Consider the following 17,063-nt stretch of genomic DNA (forward strand, 5'->3'; position numbering starts at 1 on the left):
TGCAGCTGAAAAAAATTGGGCATCATTTCAAGGAGACAATTTTTATTATTAACATTTATTGATAGTAACAAATACCTGTATATGCTTGTTACTGGCGATTAAGGATTATACTAGGTATAGTACACGTTTTATCGACTTCACACTATAATCAGTGTTAGGGTTATCACATACAAGCTTACAACAATCACCCATTATTAAAGTTCATTATATGATCGTTATTCTCCCACGAGGCTTGGGAAACAAATAACCTAGATATTATAACTGCTACCTGGCCGCTAGAGGGCAGACTTGTCGCTGCGATCGTCCTTTACGGAATCGATGAGGTGTAGCGACGTAACAAACACGTAAAATCAGTGTTTGTGTCCGTCGCGATACGAGCTGATCACGAGAAGAAAAACAGCGGACGGAATATACACCTGTCTCATTGTTTTATAGCACCTGGCAAAACCACAGGTAAGTTAAAATATACTAAATTATTTGAGCGGGGTTTTATATAACACGGGCGAAAATCGAGACATACTTCATATATTTGAGATTTTGCCGTCTTTATCACAAAGGTGAAAGCATAGCAGAAATTGTTTATATACACCATAGCAACATGTGACAGCGAGCCTTACTTCAATTTGTAAAGGAAGGAACTTTAAATACCTGCGTACGGATCGATATTGGTATACAGGTGTGTATGTTACCTGTACAGGTAGATATGACAGATCGCTATTTGATCGATCTCAACTATATACTCTGTTTTGAAGTGATTTCCACACATACATAAGTAGACATATCCGAAAGTGTTTCAGATACAGTTTTGTCATGTCAAAACATGTTATAATATATATATATTGACATATTTACAATATATACACGAACACGCACGCTTTAGTTTAAAAACCTGATTTTCCGCCTGTTGATATAGCAGGTGTATTATACGTTTTAATGAGCCCGTTGCTGTTCTTACAGTGAACATCCACGACAAAATCAGGGTGGGTATATACAGTTATAAATTTACATAGGAATCTGCGTCAAAATTTGATATTGATATGCAGGTGTTATATTTCTTTAAAGTTGTTATGCTACCTTGCCCAATAATGAGTTCGTTTAGAATCTACGAATCTGATATACATATTTGTTTCTTGTCCAAACAAAGGCTTGAATATGTGTGTTCACAATACAATCGATTTTTTATTTGCTCAATATTCCGTGTAATAAACAATGAACGTATTGTCAAAGAACAAACAATACAAAATGTGCACATTGTTACGAAATAGGGTCAAATGAAACAATACAAATTGGCGTATTGTCAAGGAAAGCACAATACAGAATGTTGATACTGTAAACACTTTCAAGGTTTCTATATGTATAGCAGTATTGTCACCGTATTCATGAATATGTTCTCATGCTCAAACTCATTATGATATTCTGTGCTCAAACCTAATTTCTTGTTACGGTGACAAATTAATAATAACCCATTTATTCTCAATTACCTAGAAGAATTTTGGAGAGATACCGTTTCCGAAACTTCCAATACTTACACCGAACCTTTTCATTGTGTCACATGATTTAAGCGAGTTGCAGGAAAGTTAGTTTGAACACAGAATCCATACTGGAGCATGATAATGGTTTCATTGCTACGGGCCCGGACTCAGATTTGTAATTTAGATATACTTAGCATGTGCATCAACTAGTACATAGCGACGTTAACTCCGTCTGGAATGAGGTATTAAGGCCGATGTCTTAGTTAAAAATATTCATCGGCATTATAACATGTCAATCTCTTTTGCAATAAAGTTAAATGCTACGTAATGACATACTAGACTAAGTTCACTTATATAGCTAGATCAAGTGGTGTATATTTTCTCATTAACTAGGTGTCGAGAGGAGTACCGGCTTCAAGATGGTTGTTTCGTTGAGAAACAATATAATCTGTTACTGGTATAATTGAACGTTACATGATGTGTCTTTTCGTGATATCTAGCGTTCCTCTATAAAAAGCTAAACATAATCAATAAATTGTAGCACTCTTTAATTACATTGCTTATAACATGTCAAGCACTCTGAAAACACCAAAGAATGTTACGAAATGACATATCTTGTAAAGTTCGTTTACCAATCTAAGGCACTTTACTTTTTGGTATCTTGTTCGCTATAATCATTAAATACTACTGAGGAATTTCACTACCTCCCCACAACAAGTAAAAGAGAAATTAAGCCCCGCATCATCTTGAATTTAAGATCACATGTCAGTCCGTAGCATTCAGTTGGGTCGCAAATGAGATTGACGTGTTATTATGCCGGTTAATTATTTACATAAAACATCAAACTTAGTGCCTTATTTTTGACAAAGATATCGTCACTGTAAACCATTTTTATAACTAATTTATAAGTTATATATATTACTAATGTTAAGCCAGATGGGTACTATGTCTCTTGTCGTGAAGCATTGCTGTAATCACCAAATGTTCGGGAACACTTACTTTTCTGACTTCACACCAAACTTGCGAAAATTGGCAAAGAGTCGCCGACTTGAATGTAACTTATTATAAATATTTGTCAGAGCATTGGAATTTCACGACCGACAAGCAATTATCGTCAATATAAAAATTAGGAGGAAATACACACACCTCACGAAAATTAAGTTATTTACTGGAACCAGCGACAATAATTTCGATAATATACACTGTGCTATCAACGAATGAAAACCTTGTTAAGTTTAAATTATCGCTCCAACGTTGAAGCATTTTATCGTTCGAAACTTGTACAGTAGGGATAACAGAAGTAAGCGTTAAGATGATATTGTTACGCCCCATAATTATAACAGCGTGATTAAATTATACTGTTCGAGTGACGGGGCTATAAACATCGTGTTACTCTCGTGCGCTTGAGTTTCCCCAATCATTTTCCCCCTATTCTGAGTCTTTCTATAAAAGCGGACACGATGCACCACGACAGAGTTCGGAGTATCTGAAACAGAAGACAACAACGGCGCTTCAATAGTTATATTTCGGCATAATAAACTTTTGATTGCCCTTGTGGCAGGGAAACACGATTATTTGTTTCCCCTTGATTAATCATGTTTCACTCGGATTTTGCCCTAATGAAACCTGATTAATCTCGGAGAAACAAATACTAGTGTTTCCATTGAACAAGACAAAAAACGTATATTATCTAATTCCAACCATCACATTTCTAATAGACACTCGCACAGTCTAACACACGCAAAGAAACGCACATCCTCCCTTGCCATAATAGGACCTTTTACATTAGTTCAGACTTTACATAAGCACTGAATTACTATTTACGAATCAATGAAAATACATTAATGAGCTACTTAAATGTAGGCAAGGCATGTAAGTGGACACATATCGGCTTAAACTAAATTGAGAACTAATGAGCCGATTTAGATAATAAGTATTTCCATTGATCTGAAACTAGAACGTTGTATTTTAATATGTATTTACCATTCTACGTTATTTTCTATTTATAGTTTTTGCCGTGTATGGTCATGTATATTGTCAATATTTATTGTCTATATTTTCAGACAGAATGTCGTGTCAACAACAACAGCAAACACAGCAGAAAGCTGGTGTGCCACTGGTGAGTTCTATTTGTGGTATTGATAGTAATATAATAATACTGGACGCAGGCAAAAGTCTATTTGTATGGTCAGCCTCTTGGCTAACGCCCCAACAGTGAATACGTTCATAATTGTCAAGTTCATGTTTATAGAAGCATGCTGATTGTCCAGTCGGGCTTCAAACGTTTCATTGTTGGTGATGTGACGACGTGATTTGGCAGAGAATTCCCATGGTTGACCACTCTTTCTTTAAAGGAATACTTTCTTAAGTTCTATTTAGACATTCCCTTTTCAAGTCGAAGACTATGACCTCTTGTTCGTTTGTTGTCGTTTATATTTAAAAAAAGCCTTCTGTTACAGAAGTGCCATAGTGTCCATGTATTAGTGTATAAACCTGTATCATATCTCATCGTAATCTGCTATGTTTTAAAGTTGGTTAATCTTTGAATCCTTTATCTGTCTTGATAACTTAGGTTTTTCATGTTGGTACCGTGGAGCAGGTATTGTGATCAAGTGGGTTGCCATACTAAGCATACAGTCAACTCCGTGCCTCAATATACATATTCAGCACGATATTAAATGGACTTTGTGTGAGAAACATCCAAATGAAACATATTAACGTTGATAGGTCGACCTTGACCTTTGAAAGCTTATGATATCCTGAAGAATATGCCGGTATTGAAAGTAGATGTTATATTTCGGGTCAAACAAGCGAAAGGTCAAGGTCACTTGAAAGTTAAATTGAAGAGATTATAAACCCGAAGGCTGATCAAACGCAAACCGATGGCATGGTCGGGGTTGCTTTTCAGACCCAAAGGTCAAAAGTCAGGGTCACTCTTACTACGAATAGGAAAATTGTTTCCGTACAATAACTCAACTCTTTAGGCTGATCAGACTCCGCGTTCACACAGTGTTTCCTGAGCTTGCTTTGGATTGCTTTTCAGGACCAAAAATTAAAGGCCAATGTCACTATTTTATATATTGAAAGTTGTTTTCCGCAAAATAGTAAAATACACTACTTCCTTTCCAAAACTACTTTCAGAATTGATTTTCTAGTTCAAAGCACGCGAGTCACTTTTTACTATGAATACTGACTTTTCATTATGTACCACACAAAAGTCATACCACCCCTCAAATGTAACACTGATCAAGGAGCAATGATATTGCTCTGCGGTATTTACCATCAATTTGAAACAAGCTGATTTCATGGGCAACGAGCCTTAGCTATAAACTTTATATATTCAACAGCAATTATGAAACAAGTTATTTAAACTGATATTAACCAGATAATGTCTTATGTGGGAGGAAATCAGAGTACCAAGAGTAGAGACCCCGTGGTCGGACAGGTGGCCCTTACCTGTTCACGTCCGATCGAGGAATTGAACCCCGGCCGCCTTGGTGAAAGCGGCCGGGGTTGAACCGACCACCATTTATGACCGCTCTCAAACCTCGACCTCTTCTCATTCAGACATACAATAATGTTGTTTATTTTGTGTAAAATGGTCCGTTATGAAATAAACACTGAATTTTATTCTTAATCCTAACCCTATAACGTTCGTAAATGATACCTTATAGTACCTATGTTATCGAACTTCATTTACAAAGGTTAAATGTACCTCATTATATCCACGCAAGTGTGAAGACTAAAATCAATACTTCAGACTAGGGTAATTATTGACAGGTATTCTGATAATGCTTTCAACTACATCGATCACAAACTATTCATAGGATGATAGGGATCAATGTTTTAAGCTATTCATGGGTATATTATTACCGGATGGGAACGGGTTTGGACCGGAAGTACAGAGGGAACGAAGAAGCAGGACAGGAAACGACGATACAAATAGATGTCGTGCGATAGGTCTAAACGTGATTTAAAATTCACATGCAACCCACATCACTATTGCGTTTCCTCATAATGTGAATTTAACATTACGCACAAAATTTTGCAAATCAGCATGCCGGGGACAGAAAATAGACTAACATATCAGTATCCGTTATGAAAGCATTAACAAATTCTTTTAAATTCAATGGATTTCAATATAAACAGGATAGCTAAAGTCTTCTTATATTAGTTGTACACATACGTAGCAATATAATGCGAGTGCGGAATTCTGCAAAAGACTGGTGCCCTCATTAGGAGTAGACATATGGAGTAGGCATATAGAATCACAATTGTTCTGAAACTTGCAACCTGTTAACCTTTGCACTTTGTTTAATTTCAGTATAACCAGGCGTCAGGTGAAATGTACATGCTGATACGTTTCCGATGTGACATGGATCAACGCATGCGCAATGCTTTCATGCAAGAAAAGCGGATCATGGAGCAATATAATGGAAAATTAATGGGAGTGGCAAACTCGGTAAATATAATTTTAAACAAATATATCTTCATTAAAGACAATACTTTCGTGTACAATGATGCATTCAGGCTGCATATACGCTGGTATCGAATTAAAAGAAAAACACTGCTTGTTGTACCCCCTCGTCTGCCTACTGTTCTGGATCCGGTCCTAAGTGAATCGACCCCGAACAGGTACTAGCTACGCCCATGGCAATGCTAAAACAAACTTCTTAAATCCAGAGGCTGCATATACGTTGGAATCGAATTAAAAGAAAAACACTGCTTGTTATACCCCCTCGTCTGCCTACTGTTCTGGACCCGGTCCTAAGTGAATCGACCCACCTACGCCCACGGCATTGTTAAAAACAAACTCGGTAACCGTAGATTTCCCTTAGACTGAAGAACCTTTTATGCTACATCCGGTTTAGATTTGGTCATGCTGTACAGGTGTGATATTTCTATCCTACATATACACAGAGTCATGCTGTACGGGTGTGATATTTCTATCCTACATATACACAGAGTCATGCTGTACGGGTGTGATATTTCTATCCTACATATACACAGAGTCATGCTGTACGGGTGTGATATTTCTATCCTACATATACACAGAGTCATGCTGTACGGGTGTGATATTTCTATCCTACATATACACAGAGTCATGCTGTACGGGTGTGATATTTCTATCCTACATATACACAGAGTCATGCTGTACGGGTGTGATATTTCTATCCTACATATACACAGAGTCATGCTGTACGGGTGTGATATTTCTATCCTACATATACACAGAGTCATGCTGTACGGGTGTGATATTTCTATCCTACATATACACAGAGTCATGCTGTACGGGTGTGATATTTCTATCCTACATATACACAGAGTCATGCTGTACGGGTGTGATATTTCTATCCTACATATACACAGAGTCATGCTGTACGGGTGTGATATTTCTATCCTACATATACACAGAGTCATGCTGTACGGGTGTGATATTTCTATCCTACATATACACAGAGTCATGCTGTACGGGTGTGATATTTCTATCCTACATATACACAGAGTCATGCTGTACGGGTGTGATATTTCTATCCTACATATACACAGAGTCATGCTGTACGGGTGTGATATTTCTATCCTACATATACACAGAGTCATGCTGTACGGGTGTGATATTTCTATCCTACATATACACAGAGTCATGCTGTACGGGTGTGATATTTCTATCCTACATATACACAGAGTCATGCTGTACGGGTGTGATATTTCTATCCTACATATACACAGAGTCATGCTGTACGGGTGTGATATTTCTATCCTACATATACACAGAGTCATGCTGTACGGGTGTGATATTTCTATCCTACATATACACAGAGTCATGCTGTACGGGTGTGATATTTCTATCCTACATATACACAGAGTCATGCTGTACGGGTGTGATATTTCTATCCTACATATACACAGAGTCATGCTGTACGGGTGTGATATTTCTATCCTACATATACACAGAGTCATGCTGTACGGGTGTGATATTTCTATCCTACATATACACAGAGTCATGCTGTACGGGTGTGATATTTCTATCCTACATATACACAGAGTCATGCTGTACGGGTGTGATATTTCTATCCTACATATACACAGAGTCATGCTGTACGGGTGTGATATTTCTATCCTACATATACACAGAGTCATGCTGTACGGGTGTGATATTTCTATCCTACATATACACAGAGTCATGCTGTACGGGTGTGATATTTCTATCCTACATATACACAGAGTCATGCTGTACGGGTGTGATATTTCTATCCTACATATACACAGAGTCATGCTGTACGGGTGTGATATTTCTATCCTACATATACACAGAGTCATGCTGTACGGGTGTGATATTTCTATCCTACATATACACAGAATTATGCTGTACGGGTGTGATATTTCTATCCTACATATACACAGAGTCATGCTTTGTTATGACCTAATTAATTCCATATGATGGCAACTATAACCGCCCTTCATTGAAGGGATGTCGCTGCCGTTGTAAACATTATCAAATGTGTTAGTGATGTGTGCGCAAAAGAATCGAAGTATTTATTAGCCAGTGTGTTATGGTTTTTATTATCGAAAGGAAATTATATTAATCTAGTCTGTGCGAGGCTTGTTAATTATTTAACATCGTTTGATAAAAACCTCCACGAAACAAATAATAATAACATTTCCGTCTGGGAAATCCTTCAGTATGAGGTTTATACAGTTTCATTCTTGGTCATTTTCATTGTTTACATTGGACACTTATATTTTTTAACTGGCGCAATCCACTTACGTTTTCTGTCTTCTTGAAATTTCTTAACGATTTGGTACTGTTGAAAACACTTTTCTTTTACTATAATCAAATAAATGTTTCTGATTTTATTTGGAGATCACCACTTTGTAGCTTGCGGTCAATATAAAACATTTGTTAACAAGTTATAAGGAAGGGGACACCTTGTAAGTTGTTATAAATTGTGTCTATTTTTTTTATTCTATCAAATAAAATATGCCTAATCTAAAACTTAAAAAAATCGATAATACTTTACGAGCACGTTTGACCGGTGATGTAAGCTCTCCAGTGAAATTCAAAAGATCAAAGATACCGATAAGTCGAGAAGCTTTACTTTCCGCGCAGATCTTAATAACGATCGAAGTCACCCGAGGTACCTGTGTATTTGGTTACCTGTGAAGTACATATAGTCAACGTGATTTAATCCATTTGTGTAAAATATTGACATTATATACAGGCACAAGTATTTTCGCACTCTAGTGCAAGCATTTAAAAGAGAAAGGTATACAGGTGAACGTGTAGAAAGTTTGTACCTGAACAATTTAAATAGTTGTAAAAATATCCTTAACAGTCGAATACACGAATAACAGACAACGTTTTCTTTGTCACATTTAAGGAGACATAGTGGAATATCTAATGGTTTTCCGTTGAATACCATGTTTATTTCACCAGTGTTACAGAATACCGATATTGCACGAGTAAAAATATCGGTATATTCTGCCACAAGAGTGAAAAATTCTGTACCTGAAACTGAAAATCTACGGCCTTCAATGTAGTTATTAGAAACTAACGTTCTGGTTGGTAAAAACTAAAAGGAACATCTTTACATGTGAATTGGTTGGGGATTGAGTTTAATACCTTAACTATAGACATTTCTGTATCTTAAACTGAAAGTCTACCGGTTTGAATGCAGTGAATAGAACGTATCGTTCTGATTTGTCCATTTTATTTGTGTAAGAGATATATAAAACGTAATATTGGTAAACACACCGTCGGTATTTAAACTAGTACAGCTTTTAAGTACAACAAATATTAAAGAATTGAATATGTTAAGCAATAGATACCTATACTATGCTACCATTTTGAGAAAATCATCAATGTAAGATAGAGTGATGTCCATTCTCCACTGCACTAAGTGCCACTCATCATGTTATTATTTTGTAATACTTGTACGTGTATGTTATACAGATGAGCTGTAAGGCTCAATGTTACAACATAATTTGAATTTGAATTTGATTGGTCGATACTAAAAGTGATATCTGAGAAAAGACACACACTTTTATCAAAATGATAATTTCTGAACATTCTGAAAGAAAAAATGTAATAAAATGATTTAGTTGACGCATTATGGAAAACAATTGAGAAATAAACGTAGGAATTCAAGGAAAAATGTTCACATCACCATTACTGTGTATTCGGTAACAGAGCGATCTTTTTACCTGGCAATGTCGTTTGCGATTGATTTAATACAATAACAAGAAGAAATAGGATGTGTTTACTTGTTGCTTGGGAGGAGTTCTTGGGTTTGTTTTGCCTACAATTCCAGACAGAGAAGTAAACAGTGAACCTATATATATCTACGATACCGCAGTCAAATCAAACATTCCATTTAATCGCAGGTTTGTCAGTAAGGAATTACGATGCAAAAATTCTAAGCGTGGTTAGATTTCAACCCTAATCTTCACTTATCGTTATTCATTTTATAATCACGTCATGGAAAAAAAAGTCTTATTATATTTTAATTCACCTGTAAAGTAGTGTGGTATAGAAATTCTTAGTGGTTCCATAAAAAAACAATCATACGTCTCAAACACGCCCGGTCATGCATTACAAGTTTGATGATCTTAGCAACGCCCTTCCCTCGAAGCATATATTACTTTTTGTTGGTGAATATTGCTATGTGATAATTTAGAACTTTAAGATATCACCTTTAGTATTGACGAATCAAAACGGTACTTTCTATTCACAGTATGCAAAGCTGTAGATCTTCAGTTTCAGATTAGACATTTCTAAAGTTAAGGGACTAGTCTGCATCCTAAGTTTAGGGATTAATCTCCACCCTATTTCGACAGCAACTGTGGAACTTTTTGATTTCAAGTAAACAAATTTCGAAGTTTGTTTTGTTATGTAAGGTTAAGCTGACAATTCTTCGTTTTAAATGAACCCATATCTTGCGAACAAAAAGTCGACTTTTTATTAAATAAATGTTCTCCGCTAGTTACATTGAAGTGTGACAACTCTTTGCTCTGTGCAGTATGTCATTATAGAATAGTTTTATTACACTGATTAGCATATTAACCGTTCGTAATGCATGGTCTTTAAAACCCCAATGTAAATACATGGGTGATAAAATAGAAGTGCTTTTATTTAACCACGTATTTTTAAAATCCCGTTAAATTAATGATCGATTGACAAAATATTATTACCTTCACCTTTAAACTTCACATACACGCGTTTAAAAACCTAATGATAAATGCATGTTTGGGCGAATATCGTTATAAATAAAACTAATGGAATAAGTCATTAGACCGTCGTGGATTGTTTAATACAAACTCGATAGATAGCGTAAACACGAGCTCGTGTAACTATGTAATCAAAGGGATTGGTGATATGTTAAGAAATGTATATGTTAAGAAATGTATGCAATACTCACCCGGCAAGACAACAACTGTTGTTGTTGTTGTCTTGCCTACGACGGGTGCCGAGAAGGACTGACGAAGCTGTCACTTTCCGGCATCGACGTCAACGTTGAGATTTTGCTTTTAAATCTGTTTCTACAAAAGTGTTAAACTAAACCATAATTGAATCTTGACTTCCTCTTTCCATCTCTATATTTCTCCCTTCTTCTAACTTACTTATATTTCTCAGAGCTTTGCTTGGTAGTGCCCCACTTTTATAGCAATGTAAAGTCGGCATCAGATCCGCGCTACCAAAAAGATGAAAATTAAACGACATACCCTGCCTCCGGCATAAAGACATACATGGACGCATACAAGACCCTAATGGAGGCACGTCCTTAAATGACCTGAGCTGTTGATAGGATGTTAAACCCCGTACAACAACTCCACAGTTTTCCTTTTTGTCATTACGTGACGACATGAATAAGGTTCCGTTTGTGTGTTTACCTTATGATTTTTTTTCATGTAATGTGATAATTAAATCTGTCACAAATAGGACACTAAAATGTTGAAATAAAAACAAACAGGGATACAAGTTTGTTGAAATTATCATCATTATTCTTTTCATCTTATGGACTAACTTGTACATATATATGTACCTCTGCATCTGACCTTGCGTTTTGGTCCCACCCTAAATAAGGTCTAACCGTTTCGGTACCCGGTACTTTCGATTCCTGTAATAGGACGTTTCAGTTCCTCTGTGTATCTGAAAATGACAAAAACTGCGTTAGAAAGATCAAAGATAAAATCAGTGACATGTACACAGATCACAAAAACCGAACAAAGTGCCAGGTTAAAATATTATTCCAAGTACCATAACGACCGAGTACCCAAACGTCGGTATCCCGCTTTCAATGACGTCATCATAATTCAAAGCGATGATTAGGTAAAGCCTTCTTCCATTATACATTTATTGCTCTTGCTATCGGGAAACGCTATTCTTTGTTTTTACCGATATAATCACATTTCACGAGGAATTGAAACGTGATTACTCGAGGGGAAACAAAGAACCATGTTTCCCTACCGCAAGGACAATACTCGAGCGTATGAGGGCAACATAATGCTATATTCACATGTCATGTGATCAATATAATCCAATCAGAAATGTAATACAGATGAGGTGTAATTATTGTTTTGTTTGTAACAGATCCAGGTCGTTGAATGTTGCGACAAGTACCCAACAGATGTCGGATTCGCCCTTTTGAAATTCAGGAGCGAAAGAGACGCTGATCACTGGCTCATAAGCGACCCGATATTTAAACAACAGGACTGGCCGAACCCAGCCGACACACTGGAAATAGCAATGTTCCCTCTAAGCTATATTCCGCAAGGTACTACCATATATACTATATATTAGTTAAGCAATGAGATACTTTATATCAAGGGGTTACGCTCACCTTCGCTCTCTGCACCCATGGAACATGTCATAGCAAAAAAGACTAGGTGTGCGCCACCTTGTTGATGAGACAAAAAGACTAGTTCCATCCTTTGATGAACAGCACAAGAATCTCGCTGTCAAGTAAAGGTAAACATTGACAGGCTTTACAGTCGGGCGTAGCTCCTTTGTAATCTTCAAAGGACAGGTATCAGCCTAGCGATTGGTCAGTTGTTTTTTACCCGACTCCAATCAAACAGCTATCTTCGTGCTTCAATTTTGCTATGATATATTCCAGGGGTGTAGGGACCGGAAGTGGGCGTAACCCCTGGATATCGAGGATGCTTTACACCAAAATGTTAAGTTTATTTGATCGATTTATTTAAGCACACTAACAAATTGTACGATTGTGTTTATTTTATGGTCGTCATTAAAAATCCGAAAATGTTACACAGTAACTTTTTGATTTTTTTTCTTCAAATATTTATGGGACAATTAGTTTAATTTAACAAGAGTTTAAATTCATATTACAGGAAATAACAACATGATCAAGTTCAGTGTAGATGATGGTCGTTTTACAGAGCTGGCATTAGCCCTATTTTAATTAAAAACCACCAAAACAATTTCCATTGTAAGTTGTATTTCTTTGATTTATGTATTTATTTTTTGATTTTTTAAATCCTTTAGAAAATGGATACACAACATTTCACTTGACCGAAATATGTGACGTATGTGACCGGAACTTCCAAGACAATTACGTCAACAAAGTGGCCCCGATTATGGATAAGTTTAAAATTCGACATGGCTTGATAGCCACAACGGGCGCCAGAGACATGAGGAGAACATGGATCAACAGAACGGCATTTGTTTTGATCAATGCATACGAAAGTATGGAGCAGTTCCAACAGTTCTACGACTCTGGTAAGATGATTGGATATTAAATTTACTACTATTGATGTGTCATGACTAGACATTTTCGCAGTTAGATTGTCACGTATGTAGCGTTACTTGAGTACAAATATTCGCTATGAAATTTTGGGTATGTAGCGTTCCTTGACTAAAACATTACGCTGTTTGCATGTGGTTCTGGACTAAAACGATTCGCTGTTATATTGTAGGGAATGGGGTGTTAATGGCTAGAAATGTTCGCTGTGAGATTGAAAGGAATTTAGTGTAACTTGACTAGAAACGTTCGATGTGAGATTGCTTACAATGTATATATATATATAGTGTTACTTGACTAGAAATGTTCGTTGTGAGATTGCTTACAAGGTATATGTATCTATAGTGTTACTTGACTAGAAATGTTCGTTGTGAGATTGTAAGAAATGTAGTGTGAGATTGTAAGGAATGTAGTGTAACTTGACTAGAAATGTTCGTTGTGATATTGCTTACAATGTATATATATATATAGTGTTACTAGACTAGAAATGTTCGCTGTGAGATTGAAAGGAATTTAGTGTAACTTGACTAGAAACGTTCGATGTGAGATTGCTTACAATGTATATATATATGTAGTGTGACTTGAGTAGAAATGTCCGTTGTGAGATTGCTTACAATGTATATATATCTAGTGTTACTTGAGTAGAAACGTTCGTTGTGAGATTGCTTACAATGTATATATATATGTAGTGTTACTTGAGTAGAAATGTCCGTTGTGAGATTGCTTACAATGTATATATATCTAGTGTTACTTGAGTAGAAACGTTCGTTGTGAGATTGCTTACAAGGTATATGTATCTTTAGTGTTACTTGACTAGAAATGTTCGTTGTGAGATTGCTTACAATGTATATTTATCTATAGTGTTACTTGACTAGAAATGTTCGTTGTTAGATTGTAAGAAATGTAGTGTAACTTGAACAGAAACGTTCGTTGTGAGATTGCTTACAAGTTATATGTATCTATAGTGTTACTTGACTAGAAACATTCGTTGTGAGATTGCTTACAAGGTATATGTATCTTTAGTGTTACTTGACTAGAAATGTTCGTTGTGAGATTGCTTGCACGGTATATATATCTATAGTGTTACTTGACTAGAAATGTTCGTTGTTAGATTGTAAGAAATGTAGTGTAACTTGAACAGAAACGTTCCTTGTGAGATTGCTTACAAGGTATATGTATCTTTAGTGTTACTTGACTAGAAATGTTCGTTGTGAGATTGTAAGAAATGTAGTGTGAGATTGTAAGGAATGTAGTGTAACTTGACTAGAAATGTTCGTTGTGAGATTGTAAGAAATGTAGTGTGAGATTGTAAGGAATGTAGTGTAACTTGACTAGAAATGTTCGTTGTGAGATTGCTTGCACGGTATATATATCTATAGTGTTACTTGACTAAAAATGTTCGTTGTGAGATTGCTTACAAGGTATATGTATCTTTAGTGTTACTTGACTAGAAATGTTCGTTGTTAGATTGTAAGAAATGTAGTGTAACTTGAACAGAAACGTTCCTTGTGAGATTGCTTACAAGGTATATGTATCTATAGTGTTACTTGACTAGAAATGTTCGTTGTGAGATTGTAAGAAATGTAGTGTGAGATTGTAAGGAATGTAGTGTAACTTGACTAGAAATGTTCGTTGTGAGATTGTAAGAAATGTAGTGTAACTTGAACAGAAACGTTCGTTGTGAGATTGCTTACAAGGTATATGTATCTATAGTGTTACTTGACTAGAAACATTCGTTGTGAGATTGCTTACAATGTATATTTATCTATAGTGTTACTTGAATAGAAATTGTCGCTTTGAGATTGTAAGGAATGTAGTGTAACTTGACCTAGAAACGTTCGTTGTGAGATGCTTACAAGGTATATGTATCTTTAGTGTTACTTGACTAGAAATGTTCATTGTGAGATTGTAAGAAATGTAGTGTAACTTGAACAGAAACGTTCCTTGTGAGATTGCTTACAAGGTATATGTATCTTTAGTGTTACTTGACTAGAAATTGTCGCTTTGAGATTGAAAGGAATGTAGTGTAACTTGACCTAGAAACGTTCGTTGTGAGATTGCTTACAATGTATATTTATCTATAGTGTTACTTGACTAGAAATTGTCGCTTTGAGATTGTAAGGAATGTAGTGTAACTTGACTAGAAACGTTCGTTGTGAGATTGCTGACAAGGTATATGTATCTATAGTGTTACTTGACTTGAAATGTTCGTTGTGAGATTGTAAGAAATGTAGTGTAACTTGACTAGAAACGTTCGTTGTGAGATTGCTGACAAGGTATATGTATCTATAGTGTTACTTGACTAGAAATTATCGCTTTGAGATTGAGAGGAATGTAGTGTAACTTGACCTAGAAACGTTCGTTGTGAGATTGCTTGCAAGGTATATATATCTATAGTATTACTTGACTAGAAATGTTCGTTGTGAGATTGTAAGGAATGTAGTGTAACTTGACTAGAAACGTTCGTTGTGAGATTGCTTACAATGTATATATATATGTAGTGTTACTTGACTAGAAATGTTCGTTGTGAGATTGTAAGAAAAGTAGTGTAACTTGACTAGAAACGTTCGTTGTGAGATTGCTTACAAGGAATATGTATCTATAGTGTTACTTGACTAGAAATGTTCGCTTTGAGATTGTAAGAAATGTAGTGTAATTTGACTAGAAACGTTCGTTGTGAGATTGCTTACAAGGTATATGTATCTATAGTGTTACCTGACTAGAAATGTTCGTTGTGAGATTGTAAGAAATGTAGTGTAACTTGACTAGAAACGTTAGTTGTGAGATTGCTTACAATGTATATATATATGTAGTGTTACTTGACTAGAAATGTTCGTTGTGAGATTGCTTGCAAGGTATATTTATCTATAGTGTTACTTGACTAGAAATGTTCGTTGTGAGATTGCTTGCAAGGTATATATATAGTGTTACTTGACTAGAAATGTTCGTTGTGAGATTTCCAGGTATGTAGTGTTACTTGACTAGCAATGTTTGCTGTGAGATTGTTTACAAGGCATATAGTGTTACTTGACTACAAATTTTCGCTGTGAGATTGTTTACAAGGCATATAGTGTTACCTGACTAGAAATTTTCGCTTTGAGATTGTTTACAAGGCATATAGTGTTACTTGACTAGAAAATTTCGCTTTGAGATTGTTTACAAGGCATATAGTGTTACTTGACTACAAATTTTCGCTGTGAGATTGTTTACAAGGCATATAGTGTTACCTGACTAGAAATTTTCGCTTTGAGAATGTAAGGTATGTCGTGTGACATGAGTAGAACTATTACCTACGGGATTACTTGATAAAAAATATTGGCTGCGAGTTATGTTAATTTTTGACAACACTAATGGTATTGAATATATTGCAGGTTTCTACATCGTAGTTTTAATAAACATGTTTGTCAAAACCATTTGACATCATGAATTGTTACATATTATTTTCTATTCCAGTGCATTACGCCGAGTTAAAGAAATATCGTCAGGAGCACAGCAATACTACCTCTGTCCTATTCAAGTTAACGTAACGAGACTCGGTGATTCCAATACCCGGATGTTTCGACATGGACACCAATTAAAACAATAACAATTGTAACATTTCAACATTAGAATGGAACAGAACTTCGATGAACAGGACGATGTGAAAATGAATTATTTCGAAAACTTCCCTTGTCTTCCTTTAGACATGGCACCATTCTACGTACAGCAATATTTAACCATCCCCAAATTCTCTTTGCTCAATATATTAATTTGCATTTTTCTCACGTGATAATTTGGACGATATTTCGTGTTAAGCTAAAACATTGCGCCTCTGGTTTGGTTATGTTTA

General features: G+C 35.8%; 1 protein-coding gene across 2 annotated transcripts; it reads left to right on the plus strand.

The window, feature by feature from the left end:
• Nucleotides 1-278: 278 nt before the first annotated feature.
• Nucleotides 279-16,875, plus strand: LOC110462645. Of its 2 annotated transcripts, none has more exons than XM_021516709.1 (6): nucleotides 279-453; nucleotides 3,536-3,591; nucleotides 5,797-5,934; nucleotides 12,064-12,247; nucleotides 12,979-13,212; nucleotides 16,688-16,875. In XM_021516709.1, the coding sequence occupies exons 2-6, from the start codon at nucleotides 3,541-3,543 to the stop codon at nucleotides 16,759-16,761; spliced, it is 681 nt and encodes a 226-aa protein (XP_021372384.1). In that variant the 5' UTR covers nucleotides 279-453; nucleotides 3,536-3,540; the 3' UTR covers nucleotides 16,762-16,875. The 2 variants fall into 2 exon arrangements, with proteins under 2 accessions (XP_021372384.1, XP_021372385.1); XM_021516710.1 differs by lacking the exon at nucleotides 279-453 and adding an exon at nucleotides 919-980.
• The last annotated feature ends 188 nt before the right edge of the window (nucleotides 16,876-17,063 follow it).

This window comes from Mizuhopecten yessoensis, unplaced genomic scaffold (assembly GCF_002113885.1).
Source record: "Mizuhopecten yessoensis strain PY_sf001 unplaced genomic scaffold, ASM211388v2 scaffold10819, whole genome shotgun sequence".
Classification (NCBI taxonomy): domain Eukaryota; kingdom Metazoa; phylum Mollusca; class Bivalvia; order Pectinida; family Pectinidae; genus Mizuhopecten; species Mizuhopecten yessoensis.

What these genes read in the sequence shown, in the direction of transcription:
- LOC110462645 (XM_021516709.1), top strand. Translation starts at nt 3,541, where the DNA reads ATGTCGTGTCAACAACAACAGCAAACACAGCAGAAAGCTGGTGTGCCA. An exon ending in AGAAAGCTGGTGTGCCACTG is followed by an intron (nt 3,592 to 5,796) that starts GTGAGTTCTATT and finishes GTTTAATTTCAG; the next exon opens with TATAACCAGGCGTCAGGTGA. An exon ending in CCAACAGTTCTACGACTCTG is followed by an intron (nt 13,213 to 16,687) that starts GTAAGATGATTG and finishes TTTCTATTCCAG; the next exon opens with TGCATTACGCCGAGTTAAAG.